Below are 23,693 nucleotides of genomic sequence, written 5' to 3'. Positions count from 1 at the left end.
CAAAACTAACATATCTCACAAGTGTCCCACAACCTCGTACTTGCGAAATGTTATTTCTTTACGCACGGGAATTGCGTGGTAGTGTTTGTATACAACTTCGAAAGTATGTGTCAGCACTCCCCCAAGAAAACGAACGAGGAAGCTCCGATGAAAAATGCGAACAGGTAACTAATATAAATTGCAATTAAAACACAGACACTCAGTTCATTAAAATTTTATTCTCTGTTTTTAACAGAAATTTATGTTCAGGTCGTCACTGAGAACCTGTGCGTAGTTGCACTCCAACTTGAAAGTTGGTTTGGCATCGATCAAAAAAGAAAAAAAGAAAAAGAAACACTCCTACAATCGCGAGTCATTTAAATATCAGATGAAGCATTCTCTCCGCCACAAGAGCAAAACGCCACATGATAAAACTAGCAGGTCCCCGAAAGAGATTGTAATGATTGCGGAAAACACAAAAAATCGTGATAAAGAAAATGAAAATCTCATGCCAGTCTGCCCAGAAAGAAAGAGCTCACTACGAAGAGAAAAAAATTGTGGAAGTTTCACTATTCGTCGGGCAACAACCTCGAGAAATGACCGCGCTCTGCAACGGATTGCGTTTATTTCACGGCCAAAATGGCCGTTCATCTTTTGAATGAAGTGAATTTTGAATTGCCTTGATTTCCATAAACGTACGATTTATGGGGGATTTAAGGAAAAAGTTGCACACAGCAAATTAACAAACCTTGTCTAGTCGTGTGTTCCCTCGTCTTAACAAACAGTAATTAACCAGTAGACGAATGAATATTTGTTCGATGCGAACTAGTTAAGAGTAACAGGGACAACGAAAGAAAATCGTTGTAAATCGAGAATATTTTACCATGATCCAACAAAACGGGCACGTTTCACTACGCGAGCGTCACAAATCGACTACAGGTTAGCCGCAACATTATTTTTTTTTTGTGCCTCCCATTTCTGACAAATGATTTCACGGCAAGTGCAGCAGCAAGAGAACGCCGATTTCGTCATATCTTCGCTTTTTCGAAACAAGATCACCACGGAACAGCTCTGCATCGTTTGTACGCGAGAATTTGTACAATCTCAAATGAAGTAAAAATTAGAATAAAATTCATATGATGCAGTGATCCTCGCAACGCCCCCTCGGCTTTACCTGGATGAAGCGTATACGTGTCGAGAAAACGAGATTTTCCCATTCATTCCCAAGATAATAGTCACAGTGCAGTTTTCATACACTTGTGCCCAAGCTGATTTGCAATGAACAGCCACTACGCAGTCGGGAATTACTTTTAAAACACGTAATCGATCTGCACGTTACTAACTACACGGCTAGCGCATTCAACAAATAACAGCACTAGCGAACAAACAAAAAAGCTGCGATAAAAACCAACAAGTACAAAAAAGAAGAAAAATAACAATTTAGACAGAGGCGCGGGCATTTTCTCGATGCGTGAGCCCGAATCCAAACTAGAAAAGAGCTCTCACTTTCCAGGAGTCAGCAAAGCACACACCCACATTTAAGTACGCCGAGACCACATTGAGTCGCGCTTTTCGCGCGGTCTGGCGATCGAGCACAGAAAAAGGGTAGGTGCGACAGTGCGCCCTACGGGAAAGTTCGTGCACATAACCCAGGACCACTACCATAGCATAGTGAACACCGTACCGCATATGAACAAGACACAGAAATCAAACCACACGAGGCGAACGCCGCGGTTATTCGTTGTCTGCCGTTGCGATCGTATTCTATCCCTGTTCGGAATCCAACGATTATGCCGCAATGAAGACCACTCGGTCGGTTCCGCGACACTGGGAAGCTCTGCGCGATTACGTTTAATGTTCTTGAAATACCAAAGGAGTGTGTAAAACGCTCGCCCGCAGTTTGACCACCACGCCGTGCATTAGTTAACTGGTTCGGCTGGAAAGACACAGCATGCTTTGGCGGTGGCTCTCGGAGCTCCCAGATTCAACTGGCCATTGCATCGGTGTGTCACCCGTTTCGTAGTCGACATGCATTCAGGGTTCGAGAATCGTTTTTTGAAGCGATTGCAGGTGCTACAAGCATAGGTTGACGCTGTGAGTGATTCTGAAAGTGCGGCATGGCAAATGCTCTCTTCGCATCCCACACACTAGCCGGTCAAAGTTGGGGTCGTCACCGTAGGGCCCTTTTTCGAGAAAGCACTTCATGCTGGCCACAAGACAGACACAAGCTAGAGACACGAAACCTTTCCTTGCGATATGGCATTTTTTTTTTTAGCATGGCTGCACATACCGTGCATTCTCGCAGCTAGGCTCACGAGTATGTACATAAATGGTTGGTCAGTCAAGAATGCACTAGTCATAGGCCATGAGCTACCGGAAGATCAATAGATATCCTGATTTCAGAACTCTCTAAACCTGTGGAGCTTTGGGGAAGTACTGTCATGCCCACAGTACCCGACGTACTTTTGAAAAGCATTGTGTGTCAAGCATGTCTTCAATATTCAAAAGCCTATGAGAGCCACCGGTGGGCACACCTCTACTGAAATTCTTCCATGTGCAGACTATTAATTCCACTGAACTCCTGCACTATTCCTAAGGAATCAACAATGATTCCTTATATATCCTGCACTATTTCCGCAAGACTAGTGCAGATAAACTACGAAACCAGTGGATCACCGATGAAATGTTTCAACAGGTGTAACTGTTTGTATTCAATTGTTAGAGAAAAATTAACCAGCTGTACATGTGAATACTAGCACACCTAGCTGCTCTGCACTACGTAAACTAAATCTGCTGTTTGAGCTTATCCTTTAAGAAAAGCAATGCGCACAAAACCAAACAGCCAGGACACACATATTTTCTGACTATTTGTGAAGGTAGCAGAGCTACATAATTGAACATGTAATAACAGCAACGGTCAGAAATGAATAACCACGGCGTCGGTCAGAAAATGGCAGAGAGAAATAAAAAGCAGTTTCTAAGGAGGAACAGAAATCAGAAGAGATCTCAATACTGTACAAATACAAAAGGCAGTCAGTATCCAAGAAGCAGAACCATTCTGCATTCCACCAAAGGCTGCTCACAAGAATCCAGCAGTTCAGTGAGAAATAAACCAAAAACTGAAAACTCTCTTGTGACAAAAAAAAAAATGAAGACAGCCTTGCACTGCCACAATCAGAGGCATTATTTTGGCCCATAGTGTGCGACCTTTATTGAACTTTACTCTTATTTATCTCTGTAAAAATATGTCGCTGGTATACTCATCGTAGTTACAGGCAAAATTTGCATATATGAAATATGTATATATTTACAAGATATTTACACATGCAATAACTGTACAAGGAGCTGTGAACTTCCGAGCAAGCGGCTCACACGAAGAAAATCAAGATTTGAAGTATGCATAACTTGCATTTCATTCGGCACATTTCATTTCGTACCTGTGTTTGTTTGTGCAGCCAGCGGCTAATTCATTCAAACCTTCTCTCCTAAACAAGTTATTGTTGATACATCACAATGCACGCAGGTTGCAATGCAGGTGCAAGATGGGGCAAAAGTGATACCAGAAATGGTGGTTTGACCTGGCGATGTTGGCTAAGAACAGCAGCATCTGCAGAGGGTATGAGCAAACACTCCGAGTAGTTCACAAAATTCAGCATTTCCTTAATGAGTACAACTTTCACACCATGCAGCTGAAACTCGCTACATGCTCCATTTCTGTGAAAGATCATTAAGTTATCCTAGTGTGAATAAGACTTTTATAGTATGGATTACCTTTTCGCTCTTACACTGCCAGTACCCCTGCATTTGCAAACAATCCACACTCAATTCATGAGCTTTTCCTTCTATTAGCACATGCATTCGTGTAAGTTGCTGGGTCTCTTTAATTAAGTCGCTACAGCATTTTCTTATATGTCTCAGTGCACAATGAAAATATGTGTTATGTTCACCAAGAAAGTGCAATACAGAAAGTAACAAACAAAAAATTATTTGTTAAACTTGAACATTTCTATTAAAAGAAAATCTTTGTTCTTGGTAAGGCAATAAGCATCATTTGGAATAACTACACACATGATTTGAGGCATTGCAAAGCAAAGCACTGCCACCTTGTTGAAATGACAGCCAGGACGACTTGCATAAACATTGAAGCAATGTCAATTATCTATCAGATCCACCACTGAGTATAGATGCCTTCGGCCAATGCAAATACAGTAATTTTGAAATGCTGGCACATACATCATAATTGTGTAATAACTTCTGGTGTCTAACTTTCTTACACATTCTAAATAGAAAGCTATACTTCAAGAGCTGATCATGCAAAATGAAAATAAGGACTTGGTATAACTTCTCACCAAGGGCCATAGTACTCTTATAAAAGGACATTTGTGTTATTGTTCATCAAATAGGAACCTAGGTAAAACGCACTGAAAAGAGATGGAAGCAACACTAAAAACGCACGAGGATTATATTTTCTTTTGTATTGTTTGTTACAATTGATGCCTCCGCTAATAAAGCAATCATTAAATATCTAATTTACTTTGCCTTTTTTGCTATTTTTTTAACAACAACCTGTGCAAAAACAACGCAAAATAAAGCAAAAAGAAAACAACCTCCTTCTGACAGCACTATCCTAATGACGATGCAACAATGCCAGAGTTTCAGTCAATGTATATTTGCCAATAGAACATTAATAGCAAAGGAAAATTGCATGTTGCATGTATAGAACACAAGTGTAAACATAAATTTTAACAGTGGTACAACCAAGGTTCTTAAAAGGAAATGTAGTGATGTTTACTAGATTAATTTAGTACGTCAACCCTATATGAAATATGTTGAGAAAATGTCTTCCAACTTAGGGCTACACTGAACATCTTACAGAATTATTCAGAACTCAACAAACTTGCTCAAACAGTAAGAAGTGTCAGGGCTAGCCCATCATTCGACATAGTGGCATATCTTCTCTCGGCAGTGCAAAACTTTGAGCAATATGATGAATGCCCACTTGATTGAGATATTAAAAGCATGCAGATAGTAAACACAAGCATTAATGCTTATTTGGTAGTGTGTTTACAGTGCAATGATAAAATTCATATGATGTGCAGCAAGTGATTGTTGATCTCATGGTCTAAGGCAGTGATCAATAGTCCGCACTGCTTGCTTCAAAGTGCTGCCCTCCACAAAACGTGACAGACTAAAACATATAAAAATAACTTTAGGTAGAGTGCAAAAGGGCACACAGGCCCTGAAACGTGGTCGAAGACACAGTGCTGTGTCTTTGTTTCCTTCTGTCGTCCTGTGTACTCTTTTGCACTTGACTTCAAGTTATGCAGTACCAACTAACCTACCAGTCTGTTCTTTGGAACTCTATATAAAATTGTTTTATGGATGTTAAATGATTATCAAACTTTCGGCCCATCTTGCACCTCAAGTAAGGCATACCAACATCTGAACACAATAGAACAGGCACCAGGAGAAAACAAGGAGCTGTACAAAGTAACACAACAACATCAAGCTGTACTTCTCATTTGTGGGTTCAGTTTAAAACCTGCTGCCACACAGTTCATGATCTAAGCACAACACTGACAGTGTCTACATGTTGGCTCAAGCCCATACTTGATCTTTTTTTTTGCTAGGCATGCTTTCTTCCTGGGCCTTTACAAAACTTTGCAACACAGAATACTGACACACGCTTATTAACAGCCTAGAGTATACAAACCAAGAGCAGTCTCCCAACTTTACACTCACTTTGGCACAAAATATTCCGTTTTGCGAAGTGGCCTGAAAAATGGAATTATTGCTTTGATAAGCAGGCATCTGGGCTGTAATTTGACTGCAGACTAGCAGCTTACTGCAACAAGCATAGTTATGAAACCTGAGCTTAATCCAGAGTCAGCACAAGGAGGCCGTCAGGAGTACCAGGCTTAGTGAAACCATAATGCAAGGCACATGACATAAGTGTGAAAGATGAGGCACCACAAATACTGACTACCATGCTGCACATTATTCTACAAAAAATGCAAGCTTTAGCTACCAGGCATTCCTTCCATTTCCTTTCAATTTTTAATTACAAAGTCTTTAATTAAAATGTGAAAATAGTTACTGTGTGTAACAAAATGTGGTTGTAGTTACTGCCTGCATATTAGTGTTACGAGTCTGAAATTGTCATAAACTGTGAGTGATTTAGAAAATATATCTGCACAGAAAATCAAAAGATATAGCAAGGCCTTCGGGAAACCTATAACTATAAGCAGAGTCCTTCCATGTTTTTTCTGGTCACGAAACTCCGCCGTCACGCTATGGGAGAGGTTCATATGCTGCCCAAAGGTGCCGCGACGCGGTGCCACTGTGCCACAGAGGGCATCGTTCGCGTACCGAAACGCGTGCGCAGTGCGAGGCGAGCTGAGTGATCGGGTGTGTTGTGTGCATGTGCTGCGCTATTTTTCGAGTGCAGGGCTGTTTAGTTGAAGTGGCGGGATGGGACAACGAAGCCGAACACGTGTTGCAAGTAACAGTGGAATGGTGGTATCTCTAACAAGCCATTAAAAAAAATTGCTGTATTTGTGATGTGGCTACTTGCGTTCGTTTGAGAGTTGTTTTGCCATGTGTTATGAAATGCTTATGCTTTGCATTTTCTTGTTTATAGTAACAATCGATTATGCATTCTGTATTTATTGCCATTCGTTTGCTGGTGTTTGTTTCCTGCCCCCCAATGCATATCTCTCACGTTTTATGTTATTTCTTTGCGCTTATTATGTCAGTGTCATGCTTTTAACAAACTTGCATCGTGAATGGTGGACCATTCGTGACCGGACGCCTCTGTGCTGTCTGTATGTCGCTCCGCTTATTTTACATGATAAATAAATGATCGTGTTTGCATATTGTTTTTGCACCAACACGTTCTATTTCTTTTCTTAATCGAATTATAAAGTTTTTAACATATTGTAAATAGTTGCGAATTAAGAACCAAAATACCTAGTCTCGTCGTTTGTGCGTCGAAACCACGAGCAGCGTGAATAAGTGCTGGGCTTACTGACATTTCTAAACGACTGCTTGCTAAGGCAATCGCCTAATAACAGTACAGCTAGTTTCAACTGCGCAGGTCCTAACACTTCACGTTCGCCTTAATCCGTTGCTAAAAACCGCACCGAAGACATTTAGTAGCGAAGTTTGTCTTGCATTAATCCCGCCTAAATCTCATTCAGAAATGGCATCGCTTTGCAGAGAAATCTTAAGCGCACGGAGCAGCTCAGTTTCCTTTTCTTTGTCATTAAGTATTCTCCGGTAGCAGCCCTTTGCAATAACAATTTGATTCTTTTGATCTCCTTGTAAGATACTGCCCACAGTGAGAGTCCTCCGCGACAGTTTAACAAAAAGTTTACAGCTGTGCTCCGCGAACAATCTGGCGCTATGCGCAACGGTGAGTTGGCGCTTACTTACTGGTAAGCGGTGGTGACAGCCCATATGTTGGCATCTGGTGATAAGTGGGACCAGTGGCGCTTTGTTGCGAATGCGCGGTGTTTAATTTCAGGCAAACATTAAAAAAAACGGAGCCCACTGAAGTGTTGAGGCGAACGGCGATGATGTAGAGATCTGGACCGAGACCACCCGGCCGTGTACAGCGGACGCATTTCGACGGGGGCGAAATGCAACAGTTTTTTTTTTCAGTTTAGGTGCGTTTTAAAGATATTTATTGGCGAAGTTTGTCTTGCATTAATCCTACCTAAATGTCATACTGAAATGGCATCGCTTTGCAGACCTTTAGGTGCATTTAAAGACATTTAGTAGCGAAGTTTGTCTTGCATTAATCCTACCTAAATCTCATTCAAATATTTATTTACGTTTATTTAAATTTAGGTGCATCTTAAAGGATCCCAGGTGGTCAAAATTAATCCTGAGTCCCCCACTACGGCATGCCTCATGATCGTATCGCGGTTCTGGCTCTTAAAATCCCAGATTATTATTATTATTTTTTGTCTGAGACCGCCGCAAGCTGTATGCTATGTGCGGCTTTTTTTTTTTTTTTGTCCCGGGCGCTCATATCATGGCAGAAGACGCGCTCAGGCAGTAATTTGACCATATTCAATGTTAAAAATAGTTACGTGGAACTAAAGCGACGGTTGAGGAAGTTGAGAAAGCTAGAATACCGAGGCTGCCCAGCACACAACCACAGCGGTAGCGGCGTTCGCATGCCCTCTCATGCACGGTTGCGCCTCTAGCGGCGGGCGCTGGCTCTATATGAAACTGAGGCGGCAGTTTCGTGACCAGAAAAAAGTGGAAGGACTCTGCTATAAGGAATGGCTTTGTGCTGCGAAGGGACCTTGGCACTGCTACATATTAAATTACTTTTAGTGCGCTGTGTTGTGTGTGTGTCACAACAGCAAATTTCATGTATGGGTGCCTGCAAAGGCTTTAAGAAATGTCACACTGCACTTTCTACATTTGTAGCCGGCAATCATGGTGCCTTATTCCTTAACCTCTATGTCAGTGTGTCAAAACTACCTTCAAGCACGTGACAGCCCTTAAATGCCTGCCAGCCCAAAGCTTGAAACCAAGACTGTCGATCAGCGTCCTAAAGAACGCTCTCGAGACCTGCAAGACTTGACGACGCTTACAAAGCGGCCAACAGAGAAAACCGCCCGCGGTGTTCAACCAGTAGGTCGCTGCCATGCTAGAGTCCACTGGGCCCACCACTAATGAATACCACAGCACATACACCTTCTCCAGGAAGGCCCTTCGTCACACTGTCCTCGCACAGGTATAGAACCACGATGCTGATGGATTCAATGAAGGATGTGATGAAACAGAAACACGATCATACACAGATGGCCCACGCACACACCGGCGTTGCGTCACTCGTCCACCTGCACGATGTGCACCACATGTGTCCGTGGCTCGGAGGACGGCTTGCCGCCGTCGATTACCGCCTTGACGGCATCGTGACCGCCGCCCACTTGCAGAGCCTCGCCCCAGAGCTGGGTGATCTTGTCGACCGGGTTGCGGCATCCTTTGCAGCGACACGTCTTGCAGCTAGCGCCGGCCACGTAGCAAGGGCACCGTTGGCCGCAGCACGTCAGCTTGCCCGGATTCAGGCTCGCCGCGCCACACCGACAGCCCCGGCGTGCCGACGTCGTCGCTGGCCGCTGGTAGTGCAGCACAGCGGTTGGCGTCGGGGGCACCGCCGCCGAAGGGCTGCCGCACTCCGACGCCGACGTCGAATCCGAACCGGATCGGGTGATCTCCAGTACTGTGGAAGAACGAGTGCGGCAACATACGTTAAGGGCCAATGGCAACGAAACCAAACATGTTCTAAATTTGTTTCAGATCAGTATTTGCTGTTGAAGCAATCTTGACAAAGCTACAAAGCTGGTAATTCACGCAAGTTTCTTAAGTAAGCCCTTAAATAGTAGCTACTGATAACGATCAATTTGTAATGAGATCCTTTGTGAAACAGGGCGGCGACAAATAGCCACTTAGCCTGTTCGAGGTAATCGAGTTTTGCTATCTATTTCAGTCTAGCATTGCCTATTTCCACTTACAATATTTCTATTCTTCAAAACATCTAAAGAACATACTAAAGCATGGGCCTAAGCCTGTGAGGACCCCAGCTCCATCTCCTCCTTGCTTTTTTTTTCCAACAATACAAAACGTCTTCTCTTGCATGCTGATTCGACCGCTGACCAATTAAGGCTCCCACCATCAACTATAATAAAGAACGCATAAACCGAGACACATATCTCGATTGTTCAAATCACCTGGTTGACTGATGCAAGTTCTAGCTTTGCGTGATACGTGATGCGTTAAGATCGTATGCACAAGCACCGCTCCTCCGCGGAACGGCGGTAGGAAAGCAGAGCTGTCCGATAGCTGTAAACGCGGCGCTTTACGCACGCAGACGTGAAAGTTCTACGTGCGCTACGAACCGCATGCGTGGGACGCTTATTAGAGGGTTTTAGGTTAAGGGCAGGCAAGTGTGGGGCCCACCAGCACTTGGGGGAGCGGTACTGCGCATGCGCAGTACCGCGCCCCAACTCTTGCGTCCCCTTAATCTAAATCTCTCTATCATAATTAAGCGTACGCAACAGATTATGATAGGGGGCCTCGCAACCCTCTGTCTGCAGACATGAATGCTACTGCAGCCAAGTTCGCTGAACACGATTAAAAAGTTTTAGAATAGCCTTTGTAGCCTTACGTACGTTAAACCCAAGTACCTTTCCGGGACATTACGGTGCGCGTCTCTTCCAAGACTTTTGGTTCAACGTGCGAGAATGCAAGCGTAAGAAGGACGATAGAACACACAGCGCCGTCTGGCAACTTGTGCCCAACGCATTCAAGCCAAGGCAATACATTTAGCAACCATACTGTTGCTGCCATGCGGACGCACCTCGTTTAGGCACACGAACGCCGGAATAGACAAACAATCTCAGAAATTGGCCGCGCTATGCACTCGTAACTACTGTTTCAGGTGAATTTAGAGGAAGCGAAAGCTCATTTCGATAGTTACTGACGATCAACGAGAGCGTAGCCATGACGAGCATTCACGCTGAAGCGGGAGCAATGGGTGTCGAAATGTTGGACAACGCTATTTCTTAAAGTGCGTAAACATTAGACAGCTTTAGTTTTGGGTGTGTAGCGCAATAGCAGGCTTAGCGGAATGGCAGGATCGAAATGCGCTTTTTCTCAGAATGAACGTTACCCTCATTGAGTGGTTTGCGTAGTTTGTATAAAACATGGCGGCGGTACCGGCTGCCCGCCTCGAACTGCACTTGGCGTTGTTTTTGTAGAATTCACTTCGTTCGTAGCAAATGACTGTGCAAACGGCTTTCCCTTAGTCTCAGGCCGCTTCGACGACATTGTATTACAGATAACCTTGAGTTTGCGCGATCGCTTCTCGTTTCGAACGCGTCCAAGCCTAACGAGAGAAATCTCCTGAAATGGATAGAGGAATGCTATGAGCGTCCCCTCTGGAGCGTCCCCTCTGGGTTGCGCCACTGAGTTCTTGTCATCATATTGCCCAATGTCCTACATATGTTAAAAAAAAGAAAATAAAAAAACGCGAAGAATTCCCATCACCACGCTTTCTGAACGCGTATTGGGAACTTTGTTCTTTACGCCTCCGTTGTTTGTCGTTTGCCTATTTTCCTCCACCAATCTTCCAGTCGCCTCTTGCTAATCTCTATTGCGGACATGTTTACTTTGCCCATGCTCGATGAAACCAAGGGCTTTAACGAGACCAGAGGTGCCTAAAACAAGCGCTGAGTACATATTTTCCCATTCTAACAAAACGTGCTCCCTCATTTCTCTAGCTTAACCGTAGCAAGCACATGCTTCTTCTTTGTTGTATCTGGCTTTATAAGTGCGTGTTCTAAGGTATCCTGATCTCGCTTCGAACAATAATGAGACTCTCTTTGGGTTACCATAATTTGTTTTTTTTTTCGTGATATCGTTTTTTTCCCTCTTAAGTATAGTCGGATACAACTTTAGAAAAAAGGGGGCGTTTACTCCCCCGAGGCGGATGCACACGGGCATCCACCAATGGGCGCGCACGCTGGACCGACGTCATGCGCCGGACGGCCGGTGATCCTGGCAGCCTACGTAGCTTAGCCTCCCATACCGCTCACCCCTTCCATTAATATAAAATTGTTACTCACTCACTCTAATTTGTACCAACCTTAATCTATCTTAATCCCCTTTAATCCTCCTCAATCCACTTTAATTCATTTTAGTCCGCCTTAAGCCACCTTACTCCAACTTGTTGTAACTTTGATTACCCGTAATTACTATTAAACGTTGTTATACCATTTACCATATTCCGTATTACTACTCACGTCACACAGGACGCTGATGACGTCGCACTGATTTTTGGTACCGTGCACCCGCCGCGGACGACGCCGGCTTTTCTGCGATCATGGGACACACAAAGCTTTCGCATTAAAAAATACCGGCAGGAACCACCTCAGGTTGACTGTCGACGTCAATGCGATTAGTATTGAACCACTGCAGCGACACACCGCATATTACACTACCGCAATAAGAGCGTCACTTACGAGGCGCGTCCTGCAGCCGAGCTCCTCTCTCGCGCTTCTCTCTGGACACGCTGCGGCACCTAGCGGCGCCACCGCGCAGTAAGCGCGTGGCGCGTATCTCCTAAACATGTATTCGAGCTACATTGTCTGAATACAGTATGTGAAGCGGGTTCGGTTTCGCCCAGCACCGGGTAACTTTTAAACGATTTTTTCTTGTCCTACAAAAAGCAGCACATATGCGCAACGGCACATGCCCAGCCGTCCACGTTCTCAGCACAGCAGCCCGAAGGTTTACCGCATTAGACCACGGACCACCCAGTGACCCAAGTTGAAACGAAAGAGATTGGATACGGACGGACAAACGTTCGACAAACATGGTGAAGTTCGCAAGGAATGCTATTCGCATTAAAATGAACTCCGAGCTTCGATCTCGAACTTAGTCGCGCCCTAACGTCACAGCGTGAAGCCACGAATTTCAGTTCTTTTTCTTTGTATACAAGCTATTTTGGCGCGGGAAAAAAAAGATGTCCCGGAAATTTCTAGGTTGAGCCTCTGGTTTCCTTGGAATGGAACGCAGTCTTTCGAAGGCGTCACAGCAAACTGGGGAGGGCACCTCGGAGCGGCCACGCCACCAGCCTCTCGCTTTTTCTAAAAAAAAGAACAGCTAAATTGTTTAGTATAACTATAGAAGCACTTGGTAACGTAACAGGCATGTTTCACGGTGCCCTGAAAAAACTACCATTCTTCGAGTTTAGAGGAAATGGAAGGCACGTTGGGTGCGAGGTGCCGTAAAACTGACGAATAAAAATTTCTGGACCCTCGTAACAATTGCTGCACGACTGGCCGCTCGAGGCACTTTTCGTGCATTCGCGGGCTTCTTTCACGCTCGGAAAAAAACCTTTGTTTAGCACGCATTGTGCAACAGAAAGCTGTATCGGGAGTTGTTCATGTTGCTCTGCAATTTTCTCATTGACACTTTCTTATCCAATTATAATATTTGACAAAACGATTTATTAAATTAACACTAATCATGTATTTAGCCGAAGTGGAAAAGCATTTTGAGTATCTCCAAGCGACGGCAAACATTACCTTGGTTCTGTATAGCTACGTGGCATTTGCATATTTTTAAATCTTGGGTACATGATAGTTTGGTCACACTGTACAGTTAAAAGTCGATCTAACGAAACCCGATTTTACGAAGTTCCCGATCTAACGAAGAGAAAACACTTCCATTCCCCGGCAGTTACCCACAAGGTTCAATGTTGCCGTCAACCCGAATCAACAAAACTAACTTGTCCCAATTCGATTTAGGGAAGTTTTTACTGAGAGAAATGAGGAAAGAAAACGGTGATTTCTTTGTAATTTTGACAAAGACGGATTTTTCGTCGAGCCTGCACTCTAAAGCTATCGCGTTAAACCATCTAGGCGCCATGGCCGCAGCTCTAACTTTACTTCGACGAAGCTGCACGCCGCACCAATGCGCGCAACAGCGGACTCACCAACGCCTCGGTATGGGTGGCGGTGGTTGCTTTCGTTATTGCGTGGTTTATGCGACAGATGGCTGGATTAGTGGCAAAAAGAATGCCGCAGTAGCTTTTGCGTGTCCTTACGTTACAATTTCAGATTTTGAAAAAAAAAAACGAAAATTCTTTTTTCGATTTTACGAACATCCCGATTTAACGAAATAGTTTGGGCGCGGTCATCACTTCGTTAAATCTAGTTTCAACTATGTATGTCAAAGTCAAATGGCGGCTTTCTGGCAGGTGTTTTGACACGTTGTAAGGCACGTTCAATTGCCGTGGCAACGCGGATCTCGGCTTGCTGGGATATCTCTGCGCTACCATTCTAGGCAAATTACACACCAATCTAGGCTGTTTGGCAAATGCGAAACCTGCGGTTAGCGCTAAAAGCGCCTTCCTTTTCAATACTGCGGGTGGCGATCGCTGTGTTGAATCAAGGACATGCAGCGCTCACGATATCCTGCAGCGTGCAGTCGCTACAGTGTACTACTCCCTGTGCACAGCTGTGTAGTACGAGACAAGCGTAATATAGCGCTGGGACTATTGACGTTTCTGCTGCCAAAAATGTCGCTGCACCTGTTTTCAATGAAAACCCCATCCGCGTCTCATGCCGTTGCCACAGCTGTAGCAGACGACTCGCATTGTCAGGCGCAAGCGGGCCAATGACCTAAAGAGACGTTTACATTTATTGTATCTGCGTGCTTAATTTTACGGGTATGCAAATCACTATGCGTGCGTTTGCTATAAAACAAATAAGCTCAATGAAGCGACACGTTTCTAGCATCCCCGATGACGTTACGTGGGGGGGCAATCAGATCGCTCGCCCGAGTGGCGTCACTCAGCAACGCTACGTAGAGTGGAAGGGGGGCGGCTGATCGAAAACTCAAGGGAGCAGCGCCGCTGTGACTTACAGCCTGAATTACAGCCTTTGTGAAAATTCCTTAACATGTGCTCGAACGGGTTATACGCGAGCCACCTCTCGCTAAGTGGCGCTTTGCTAAGTTGCGAAAGCGTAATTCACCAATACAGTCCAACTAGCCTTCATTTTTTTTTCCCCACCCACTTCATGGAAATCGGAAGTTCGAGATCGAATTCGCGAGCTGGTGCACAAAACGTCTCTTCTATTCGTTCAAGTGCCAGTGGAGGACTTCCCTACATGTAATGTTGCATACAATGCCACCAAAATCTCATTAACAAAATTAAAAGGACGCAATTAGCAGGACTGTGAACGACGCAAAAGCCTGCGCTGTCTAAACGGGCCTGCACAGAATGCGCTATTTAGGACGACGCACGCGCATTCTTGCGCGCTTTAACCTTGAACAAACGACTCCAGCAATAACCTCCGAAGTCTATGAAATGTTTTCCCAACTGTGAGCAAGTATATTGCGTGAATTGTACACGTACTTTCTGTGACTTCGTCCTTTCTGCCGCACCGCGGCGCAGTGCCCGATCGTAGTTTTCACGTAGCAGACGACAAGGCACGGCGCAGCAGGGTATTTGCCAGCTGCTGCGGTCGGCCGCCTCCCTGTGATCCACGCGTTCATTACAGCCTCGTAAAACTTTTCGATGTTCAAGATCTTAACAGCCGGTAATAGCTGCGCGGAGGAGACAAGAAAACTGCGCAGTGTTCGTCAAGTTTGCGCCTCCAACGAGCACGAAGCGTATACAGGCTGGCCGCGTCTGTTCGGAGATATTGTATGCAGCTGTTTGAAGCAGCCGAAAGATTGCCCCAAGTGTGAAAAGGGTTTGAAGATGAATCTCTTAATTCGCCCGACATTTTTAACCTAGGGCCACTACTTAACCCTTTACTGCACCTTGTTGCATATATGCAACATACCGATAAACGGACATAAAAACAAAATCTAAGTTCATTTGGTTCTTCCTGTACACGATGTTGCATTTCTGCAACAATAGTTTGAAAAAAGCGTCTTTATTTTCTGCTCTCTGTGTTCATTCTGCGCAACTATTGCCAAACAAATATGGTGGACGCTGCTCGCGCCAGCACGTAGCTATACAGGTAAGTTTTGCCAGTTATAAACGCCTTTCTGAAGGAAATAACCTGTGGAAAAAAATGTTAAGCTGTGCAATACATCCTCCTAATCGTTTAGATGGCAAAAAACATTATTTTCTCGCAATAGTTTATTTCTCGCGACGGAAAGTTACTACGTTGCGTATTTGCAACAACGTGCTCACTGGGTTTGATTTTTGTTCTGGAACTAGAAATGGATCCTAAACGTTATTATTGCCGAGCAATTCCGTCAGATAGCCAAGACAGCGAACTTTCCGGGAGTGGCGACGACCCCGAGTGTAAGTCTGTTTGGATTTATCGTGTGTGAAATGTGTTGCCTGGTGGAATGCCCGAATTTTTTTTATCGGGGTGAGCGCGCGCGCGCTCTGCTGTCTCGCATCGTTACGGCTTCACCCTTATGTCTGTGCTAGTGGCCTGGCCTGCTAGGTAGGCCGGGCCTGCTGGACAGCCCAGCGAGCAAGAAATGAAAAAAAGGAAGAGGATATTTTGAAGAGAGGGTTGCGGTTGTGGATGGAATTGAGCTGTCATGCACAAGGTAGCAAGATACCCGAGCAGTGACTTTGATCTCTTCATTTGTTGGAACAAAGCCTGCTACAAGTGGATCAAGGTATAATCGTAAAAAAAAAGAGCAGAGTGAGATACTATGCCCTGCAGTGATCACCATCTACAATAAGCAAATGGGAGGCGTCGGCCTTTTGAACTCCCTCATCTCCATTTACTGTCCCTACTAGAGGTCGAAAAAATATTATTTTCCTGGTTTTCTGCACATTCTTGACTTGACAGCTGTAAATGCTTGGTTCCTTTACAAGAGGAACGTCATGAAAAAACGCGATCAGTACACTGAAAGGCTACTTCCGTTGGCTGAGTTCAGGATGGACCTGGCTGCATCACTCTGCAAGGCTGGGAAGACGGCGCTGAAAAGCGAGGAAGGCCTAGCAATGAGTCAGTAGAACAAGCCTCTGAGGAGAAGAAAAAAAAGGGACCATCAACTCCAACTCAGGATGTCAGGCTAGATCATGTATTATTTCTCAACAAGAATATCTGCCTCAGTGCTCATTATTTTCATTGCTTTCCTGAGGTTGGTCACTGGGTTCTTTGCAGCAAGAAGCGGCAGCGCTGCAAGCTTCCTGGCTGCACAGGAATCTGCATGAGCTACTGCGTTAAATGTGGAGTGCATCTCTGTTCCACAAACAAGAGCAATTGCTTTTTTGTGTACCACACTACAAAATGAGTCCACCATTTCTCATTACTTACTGATTACTGCTCAAGGTATAGAACCAACCTTTTCAAGCAAGCAAGTGAAATAGCTTTCTATTGTACCATGTGTTCCCCCCTTGCTGATTGTCATGTAAATAAATGTGACAGTTTGAAACACAATAACCCGGGCTTTCCTCAACATTTTCTTTATGTGCACGTTGTTGCAAATATGCAACGTACCCTTTTTCTGCCAATACAAACTGTAAAAGTCCACTGAACATATTTTTTTTTATTATTACAACTATTGGTATGGTTCCCTGCAACGACATGAATAATCTTATGGCAAAAGAAAAAATTGTGCAGTAAAGGGTTAAACGCAGTAGAAGTAATTTCCTTGCCTCACGGAGCAGCCAGTTTGGCTGCGGAAGGACCGCACCGGAAGGTACAGGAGGAGGCAAACTAAGAGTTATTCGCAGGACGAGTGGTAACGTTTCAGGCAAACCACACGCGACCTTTTGGAAATAATTTTGCAAACGCAATCGCTAGGACAGCAACGATCACGTGCGTCGTTTACTAGCACGGCGTTACGGGCATGCCGCTACACAATCAGGCAGAAGGAAGACAGAGAACATCGACACAAGCGAGTTCAGTCGCATACGTTGTAGCCGTAGCACTTCGAACGCAACACAATCAGAGATGTTCGTTACACGGAGCACACAGAAATCGCGTCCCAACTGCGAACGCGTGCACTTTTGGTTTTATCTCACTTTCAAGAGACAACAAAACGTTCAAATTCACGACAGCTACTTAAAGTTTGTACGCCTGAAACGCTGCGGCACACACGCCTCGCTCGCTCGTCGACCTCGCGCTCAGCGCTGTTTGCATTTGGCACAGTTCTCCGCAACACAAGAGCACACAGAAACGGAATCCGCACAGGCGTAGAAAACACAGCGGTTGTGTCTACGGGCATATGCTGCTTCCTGCCGATCGCCGTATCAGTGGGTTCACTGTACGTATAGCCAAGGTACTCATGTTGAACGATCACCGCTTCGATGCGCATAAAAATAACGCGACAATATTCTACATGCGCGAGCTTTGCCCGTAAACATTGGGCGGGCACGTGAGCATGTGTTGCGTTCGTAAACTTACTTCAGTGCTATCGCCTAAGGTGTGGACAGCGGCCAGTATAATCGCTGTCTAAGTAATAAATCCAACTCATCAAATCTCTCTCTCTCAGAGAGAGAGCGAGAGAGAGAGAGAGAGAGAGAGAGAGAGAGAGGAAACCGAACATAGCTGGAGCTCTATGGTACAAGAAGGCAGTTGATCGTCGTGGTGGGTCGGCAAACCAAACCGCCAGCTCGTACTCCGAAACAGAACGATACGTTGACTGAAGCTACAAAGTATCCCTGCATGCATCCAGTTCGAACTCTTTTTTTTTTTTTTTTGTAAGTGATCGTAATTTCTAGCTTTGGACGGAAAGATAACATCGTTTTTACATATGCAGTGATAAAGCAAAGAGGAAACAGCAGTGAAGCCTTGGCCTTGGCCGGTTTAAACATTCGCACATCTTTATTATCGCAACCATTTGTTGGATGCTTCACACCTAAAGATCCGATGGGCGGTATAAATATAGGCCCCTAATTTCACCTCGACGCCGCTACACAGATTAACAAAGTTCAAACTGGCCGCCGCAAGAGACGGTGTCGCCATCTGGTGTCAACTCCACCAAACGTACGAGTGAGGGGCGTTAACGCGCGCCGCCGCGTGAAAGGTCGTGAAAGCTTCGGCGCTCAAACCAGCCAGCCCTGGAAACAGGGGTAGCTGTACTATTCAAACTATTTGTCCCTCAATTTCACCAAATAGCGAGCGCGTCCAAAGGCGGCACAAACCGTTCGGCGAATCACAGATTCTCGTTTGTACGCAGAGTTTTCACCAAGCACTCGCGAAAGAATGCGGGATCGTGGCAGTGTTTGGTATGTCAGTCAGAATGGGGAAAACCGTTACACATATACGAGTCTCTGAACGCATTGTCACAAATTAACGGCTCGGCAACAGTTCAGTTTGACGGCTGCACTGTCCCTTAATGTACGTGCGAAGCCGTCCTCGAAATATTAGCAAGCATCCTGCCAGCAAAAGAGTGCGCGGTGACAATAGCGAAACCGCGGTATGCGCCCCGAAAGTACACAGGGGCACCAACGGCACAGCCCCCTCCAATCAAGCATTTTCAGGCAACCAAAGAGAATAAACGTGCTGTTTTTCAAACCACAGTACCTACCTGCGGGCACCTTTATGAGCTTGTACGGCGCAGAAATGGCACGGTCGTGCGCTAGTGCCAATGCATCTCCATTGAGCAGCACAGCGCGACGCGTCCTGTCACCATTCACACTTTTCGTCACCGCGGCCGCGGCTACGGCTGAAGTCCGATTCACAACACGCGATGGTTGAGTAGGTACGGTTGTGGATGCTGCTGCTGCACACGATGAGGATAACGATGGAGAAAATGATGACGAAGCTGCCAAGGAAGGCACTGCGGACGACGTCGACGGTAAGCTAGTCGAAGCTGGATCTGCGTGCCGATAGTTATCGGCCAGGTGCGACCCTTCGACGACAAGGTCCCTGAAAGTAATATTTGTACCACCATTCAGACTACCCCACTTCCTCTGAAAGCTGGGCGCACTCAGGTAGCGGCAGATCTTTTTGTAGCACTGTAGCACAATGCGAAGCTGCAGATTCTCGGTGAAACCGGACGTGTTGTTGTTGCAGTCGACGCAGGGTGCGCTTAGCCGCATTGTCTGACCTATGCACCCCTTGCACACCGCGTGCCGACACTTGGACGAAGACGAAGACATCGGGACGACCAGGAGATTGGAACACACACTGCACGCAAGTGCCTGCCTAAGCAGAGACAGCAGGCGATATATGTCAGCCCAGGCACTGTGGTCTTCGAGGTCCGATCCGAACACTTTTCGGCACGTTTCTAGGTAGAGGTTCAAAGCGTTCATGATTCACAATGCGGGCTTGCTTTGGAGGTCTCCCTCGCGCCCGCAATACATTAAAAACCGACTTTTCATGCGCATTTAGCGCTCGTTCTGACCCATGTTTTGTTTATGGGCTGCCGATGTCGCTGCCGCTTCGGCTGACGGTTTCGTTCCGAGGCATGGCGGGTCAGCTGTTAGCGGCGGACTGGCGCCGAATTTGACAGCATGTGTAGTCAATTGGCGCTAAGAATAGCCACAAACAAAACTATTTTCATATTTCAGCATCTTTCAAAACCGTTTTCAAAGAAGGGAGCCTAGGTTTAGCTCCATAACGCTTCGGTTAAACCAAGCAGAGACGGGCACACAGCCTCGCGTTCCCCACATTTTGCGGCTCAGCTCGGGTCTAGCTTTTCTAATTTTGACTAAAAGAAGCAATAAACTAATAGGCATGCTTTTAAACACTATATTGCAGGCGCGATAACGTCAAGAATGTTTTTGTAAGGTTTAGCCTGCAATTATTATTATGTATTATTGTATATATAATAATTATTATACAATATTATTGATGATTGTAACGCTGCTGATGAAATTATTGTTTTTGTTACTTTTGTATTCCCTTTATACTTTGCTGTTTCGTGCATTTCACTTAGCTTACAAGTAGGATATCGCCAGTTTCGTCTTCGGCTCATTGCCCTTACATAACCGAACTAATATTGCGACATGTAATGAGCTTTGACCGGCGTATTTTATTTCATCAATAAACTCTGTCCTCTGGTGTCAACCTTCGACAAGCCAGTTAATTTTCTCTGTTTCGCTTTGAAATCACTGTGCGTGAGAGCTTATATGCGGCATAGCTTCAGTGTTGGAGTAGTTGACGTTGGAGCCGTATCCCTGCCCGGATTTTGTAGGAGCCGGCTTCAAGAAGCAGCTCATTGAAAAATATATATATATATATATATATATATATATATATCAGCTACCCGATGATAGCAAGGGGCTACTCACAAAAAAGAAAAGGTTGACAGCTGAAAAAAAAAAAAAGCTCGTCCCATTGGGGATTGAACCCGGGACTAATGCCTTAGCTTTACTTTCGGTTTACTTTATTTTTTCTTTATTCTCTTTACTGAATTCATAAAGTAACACATTAAAAAACATACCAAACCCAGCAACGCTGAGTTGAGCAACAATCGAAACTCCTACATGTACATTAGCCCTTATAACCTAGAAAGCCAGTCTGGTTCCGGTTTTTACAGTTTATACACTTGTATCATTCCACTTACAGTTTCGCGAAAGTGATTGCTTATTGGCTTCACGTGCACTTATGCATGACGATCGGCCATTCTTGACAACCAAATACTATGTAGAATCAGAGGAATTATCATGTCAAACGGCGTGACCACCTTCCCCCATCTCCAACCCAGCCTGTGAGGATTATGAATAAAGGAATTTAAACAAAAAACCTGCAGCTGTAGTCAGTAGTTGGAGTACTACTACTACTACTAGTAGTAGTAGTAGTAGTAGTAGTAGTAGTAGTAGTAGTAGTAGTAGTAGTAGTAGTAGTAATAACGTGCTATGGAGGTAATAAAATAAATATAGTTAATCTAGGAGAGAGGAAATTTACAATAAAGGGGTAAAAGAATAAAGAAAATGAAAGGACATGGATTAACTCTTTCGGAACCTTGTGCAAGCAAGCAAAAGCTCCAAAACTCCAAGAGGCTGGTTCACTTGTTCATGAATTCAAATTTGACAACTGACATGAAACGCGGTTTAGAATATCACAAGTTAGTGCTGGTCCATGATGAAAAATTTCGTCACTGCCACAACAGAATAAACGAGCGGAAATGGAATTGACTAGGGTGGGCATGCCGGCTTGGCATTCAACTTTAATGCATGCATAATTTAGGGGTTCGACGGTAGTGTTGCATGTTTATAGGCCTGCAGAACAGCGAATAAAGTAGTTTGTCGCACCATCAATTATAAGGTGCGGGTTAGAATACACTCATTAATTTACAAAGGTCTACCTTGGCCACTTATTTCTCTTCCTTCTGTCCTTCTTGTTTCTCCAGTCCTCTTCTTCGCTGGAACACCGCATTAATTGCCATAAAATGTCTACTGCTACTACTACTACTGCTGCTACTACTACTACTACTACTACTACTACTACTACTACTACTACTACTACTACTACTACTACTACTACTACTACTACTACTAGTTAAAAAGCTGTCACAACTTGATCTGCACCACTCTGTCACAGCGCTGATAAGAATCTACCTACGTGACCGGTACCGTTACGTTAGCGTAAATGGTCAGTCGTCAGAACTTTATGTGGTTACAAGTGGAGTTCCTCAGGTGTCTGTCCTGGGCCCTCTTCTTTTCTCGCTGTGTATTAACGACGTTTTGGAATTCATTCAAGTTTCTTCAATTTTGGTACATGCTGATGACGCGGTACTTTTCCAAGCGGTAAAATATGGTAATGATTGCGCCGCTCTTCAGAAGGACATTGCGAATTTTGTGTCATGGTGCGCTGGAAACAAGCTGGTCATGAATGCATCAAAAACGAACGTTGTAGCTTCACGCGGAAGACCAGCGCGACTTCATTTACAGCGTCAAAGATGTTCTTCTGCCAAGAGCTCATGGAACAAAGGACCTTAGAATATCACTCTAAGTTTCTCGCCCCACGCTCAACAGACGAGGCAGCGTACACTTCTAACGCTCGGCACAGTATGTCGGGTGACTAGAGAATTTAAACAACCTGGCCGTGTGTAACTTTATGTAAGAGCGTATGCCTTCCAATTCTTGAGTACGCCTCCGTCGTTTGGGGCGGCACTTGTAGGTCAAATTGTGAACTTCTCGAAAGTGTGCAAAAAAAGGTTCACATCTATATTTAAACATCCATTCTGTCAAAAGTCTTCCATCTCCATAGAGCTAACACAGACGCTGACGTTACCCGCCCTCACCTGTAGACGCAATAAATCGCATGTTCTTTTTCTTCACGAATTAGTACACGGAAAAACCTGCTGCTCGCACTTGCTTTCTAATGGGCGCTTTTACAATCCGCAGAAAGGCACAAGGAAACAGCGCGCCTTTGAGCCTTCAGATCTTTATGACCCTCTGTCTTGAGTGCAGGCGACATATAGCGCCCATTCAGAGTGCCTGGATATCTTCATGCCTAATTTTAATATTTTCCTGAAAGTAGTTGCAGAGGTATTTCTATGACTGAACAAAAACTCTCATATATGTTGTGTGTTCCGTCAATCTGTAATTCTTTCTTCTGTTCCTTCATTTTGCTTTGTATTCTCCTCGTGTACACATTTTATGCTCTCTTAAAATTATTATTCTTTTTTTATGCATGCGCGCCTGTGTATGTGCGTATATGTGTGTGAACTTGCATTGTTCTCCCTGTGCATTGTTTTGCCGAATGCGCCAGCACCAAGACCCTCGAGGTTGTTCCTGGGTACATTAATAAACACCTTTGATTGATTGATTGATTGATTGATTGATTGATTGATTGATTGATTGATTGATTGATTGATTGATTGATTGATTGATTGATTGATTGATTTCCTCAAGTATCCGTTCTTGGCACTGTTCTTTTCTTACTAAATGTAACTGACATTTAGTCCGCGATTCAACACTCTTGTAGGCAGATGACTTCAAGCTATTTAAAGCTGTCGACAGTGTTCGCTACTGCACTGACTGCCAAAATACTTTTTTTTGCTCTCAGACTATCGCACAGACAACATTTTGTTCATTTAAAAAGTGGTTCATAGTACTATACATTTTCTAAAGCTTCTTAATCTTGTACAATGTTCCTTGCCGCAAAAGTACACCAGGCAACGTTCCACATTTTGTGCCCGGCCTTGTTGCATTAAAGACTGTCCTATGACTCGACTCAAAAGAACATGTAATAAGGGTTCTGCCTGTATTCACATATTTTAGAGTTCATTTTGTTATGTTTTGCAAATAT

At 44.6% G+C, this 23,693-nt stretch overlaps 2 protein-coding genes and 1 pseudogene across 4 annotated transcripts in view; 2 read left to right on the top strand and 1 right to left on the bottom strand.

Moving 5' to 3' along the window:
- LOC135905127 (uncharacterized) overlaps window positions 1-23,693 on the top strand; it is a 55,749-nt gene that overhangs the window by 31,000 nt on the left and 1,056 nt on the right. The gene's annotated exons all lie outside the window — the stretch shown is intronic.
- msl-2 (male-specific lethal 2) lies at window positions 199-19,876 on the bottom strand. Of its 3 annotated transcripts, XM_070532318.1 has the most exons (4): window positions 19,021-19,876; window positions 14,924-15,044; window positions 11,802-11,873; window positions 8,864-9,220 (listed from the first exon to the last, which is right to left on the bottom strand). In XM_070532318.1, the coding sequence occupies exons 1-4, from the start codon at window positions 19,745-19,747 to the stop codon at window positions 9,004-9,006; spliced, it is 1,137 nt and encodes a 378-aa protein (XP_070388419.1). In that variant the 5' UTR covers window positions 19,748-19,876; the 3' UTR covers window positions 8,864-9,003. The 3 variants fall into 3 exon arrangements, with proteins under 3 accessions (XP_065292206.1, XP_070388419.1, XP_065292207.1); XM_065436135.2 differs by lacking the exon at window positions 11,802-11,873; XM_065436134.2 differs by lacking the exons at window positions 11,802-11,873; window positions 14,924-15,044 and having other exon boundaries at window positions 199-9,220.
- LOC135905126 (piggyBac transposable element-derived protein 2-like) lies at window positions 16,226-16,927 on the top strand (annotated as a pseudogene).

Source organism: Dermacentor albipictus, chromosome 1, assembly GCF_038994185.2.
Source record: "Dermacentor albipictus isolate Rhodes 1998 colony chromosome 1, USDA_Dalb.pri_finalv2, whole genome shotgun sequence".
NCBI classification, from domain to species: domain Eukaryota; kingdom Metazoa; phylum Arthropoda; class Arachnida; order Ixodida; family Ixodidae; genus Dermacentor; species Dermacentor albipictus.
The sequence above is the reverse complement of the archived record's forward strand: the minus strand, read 5'-3'. Positions and strand labels throughout refer to the sequence as shown.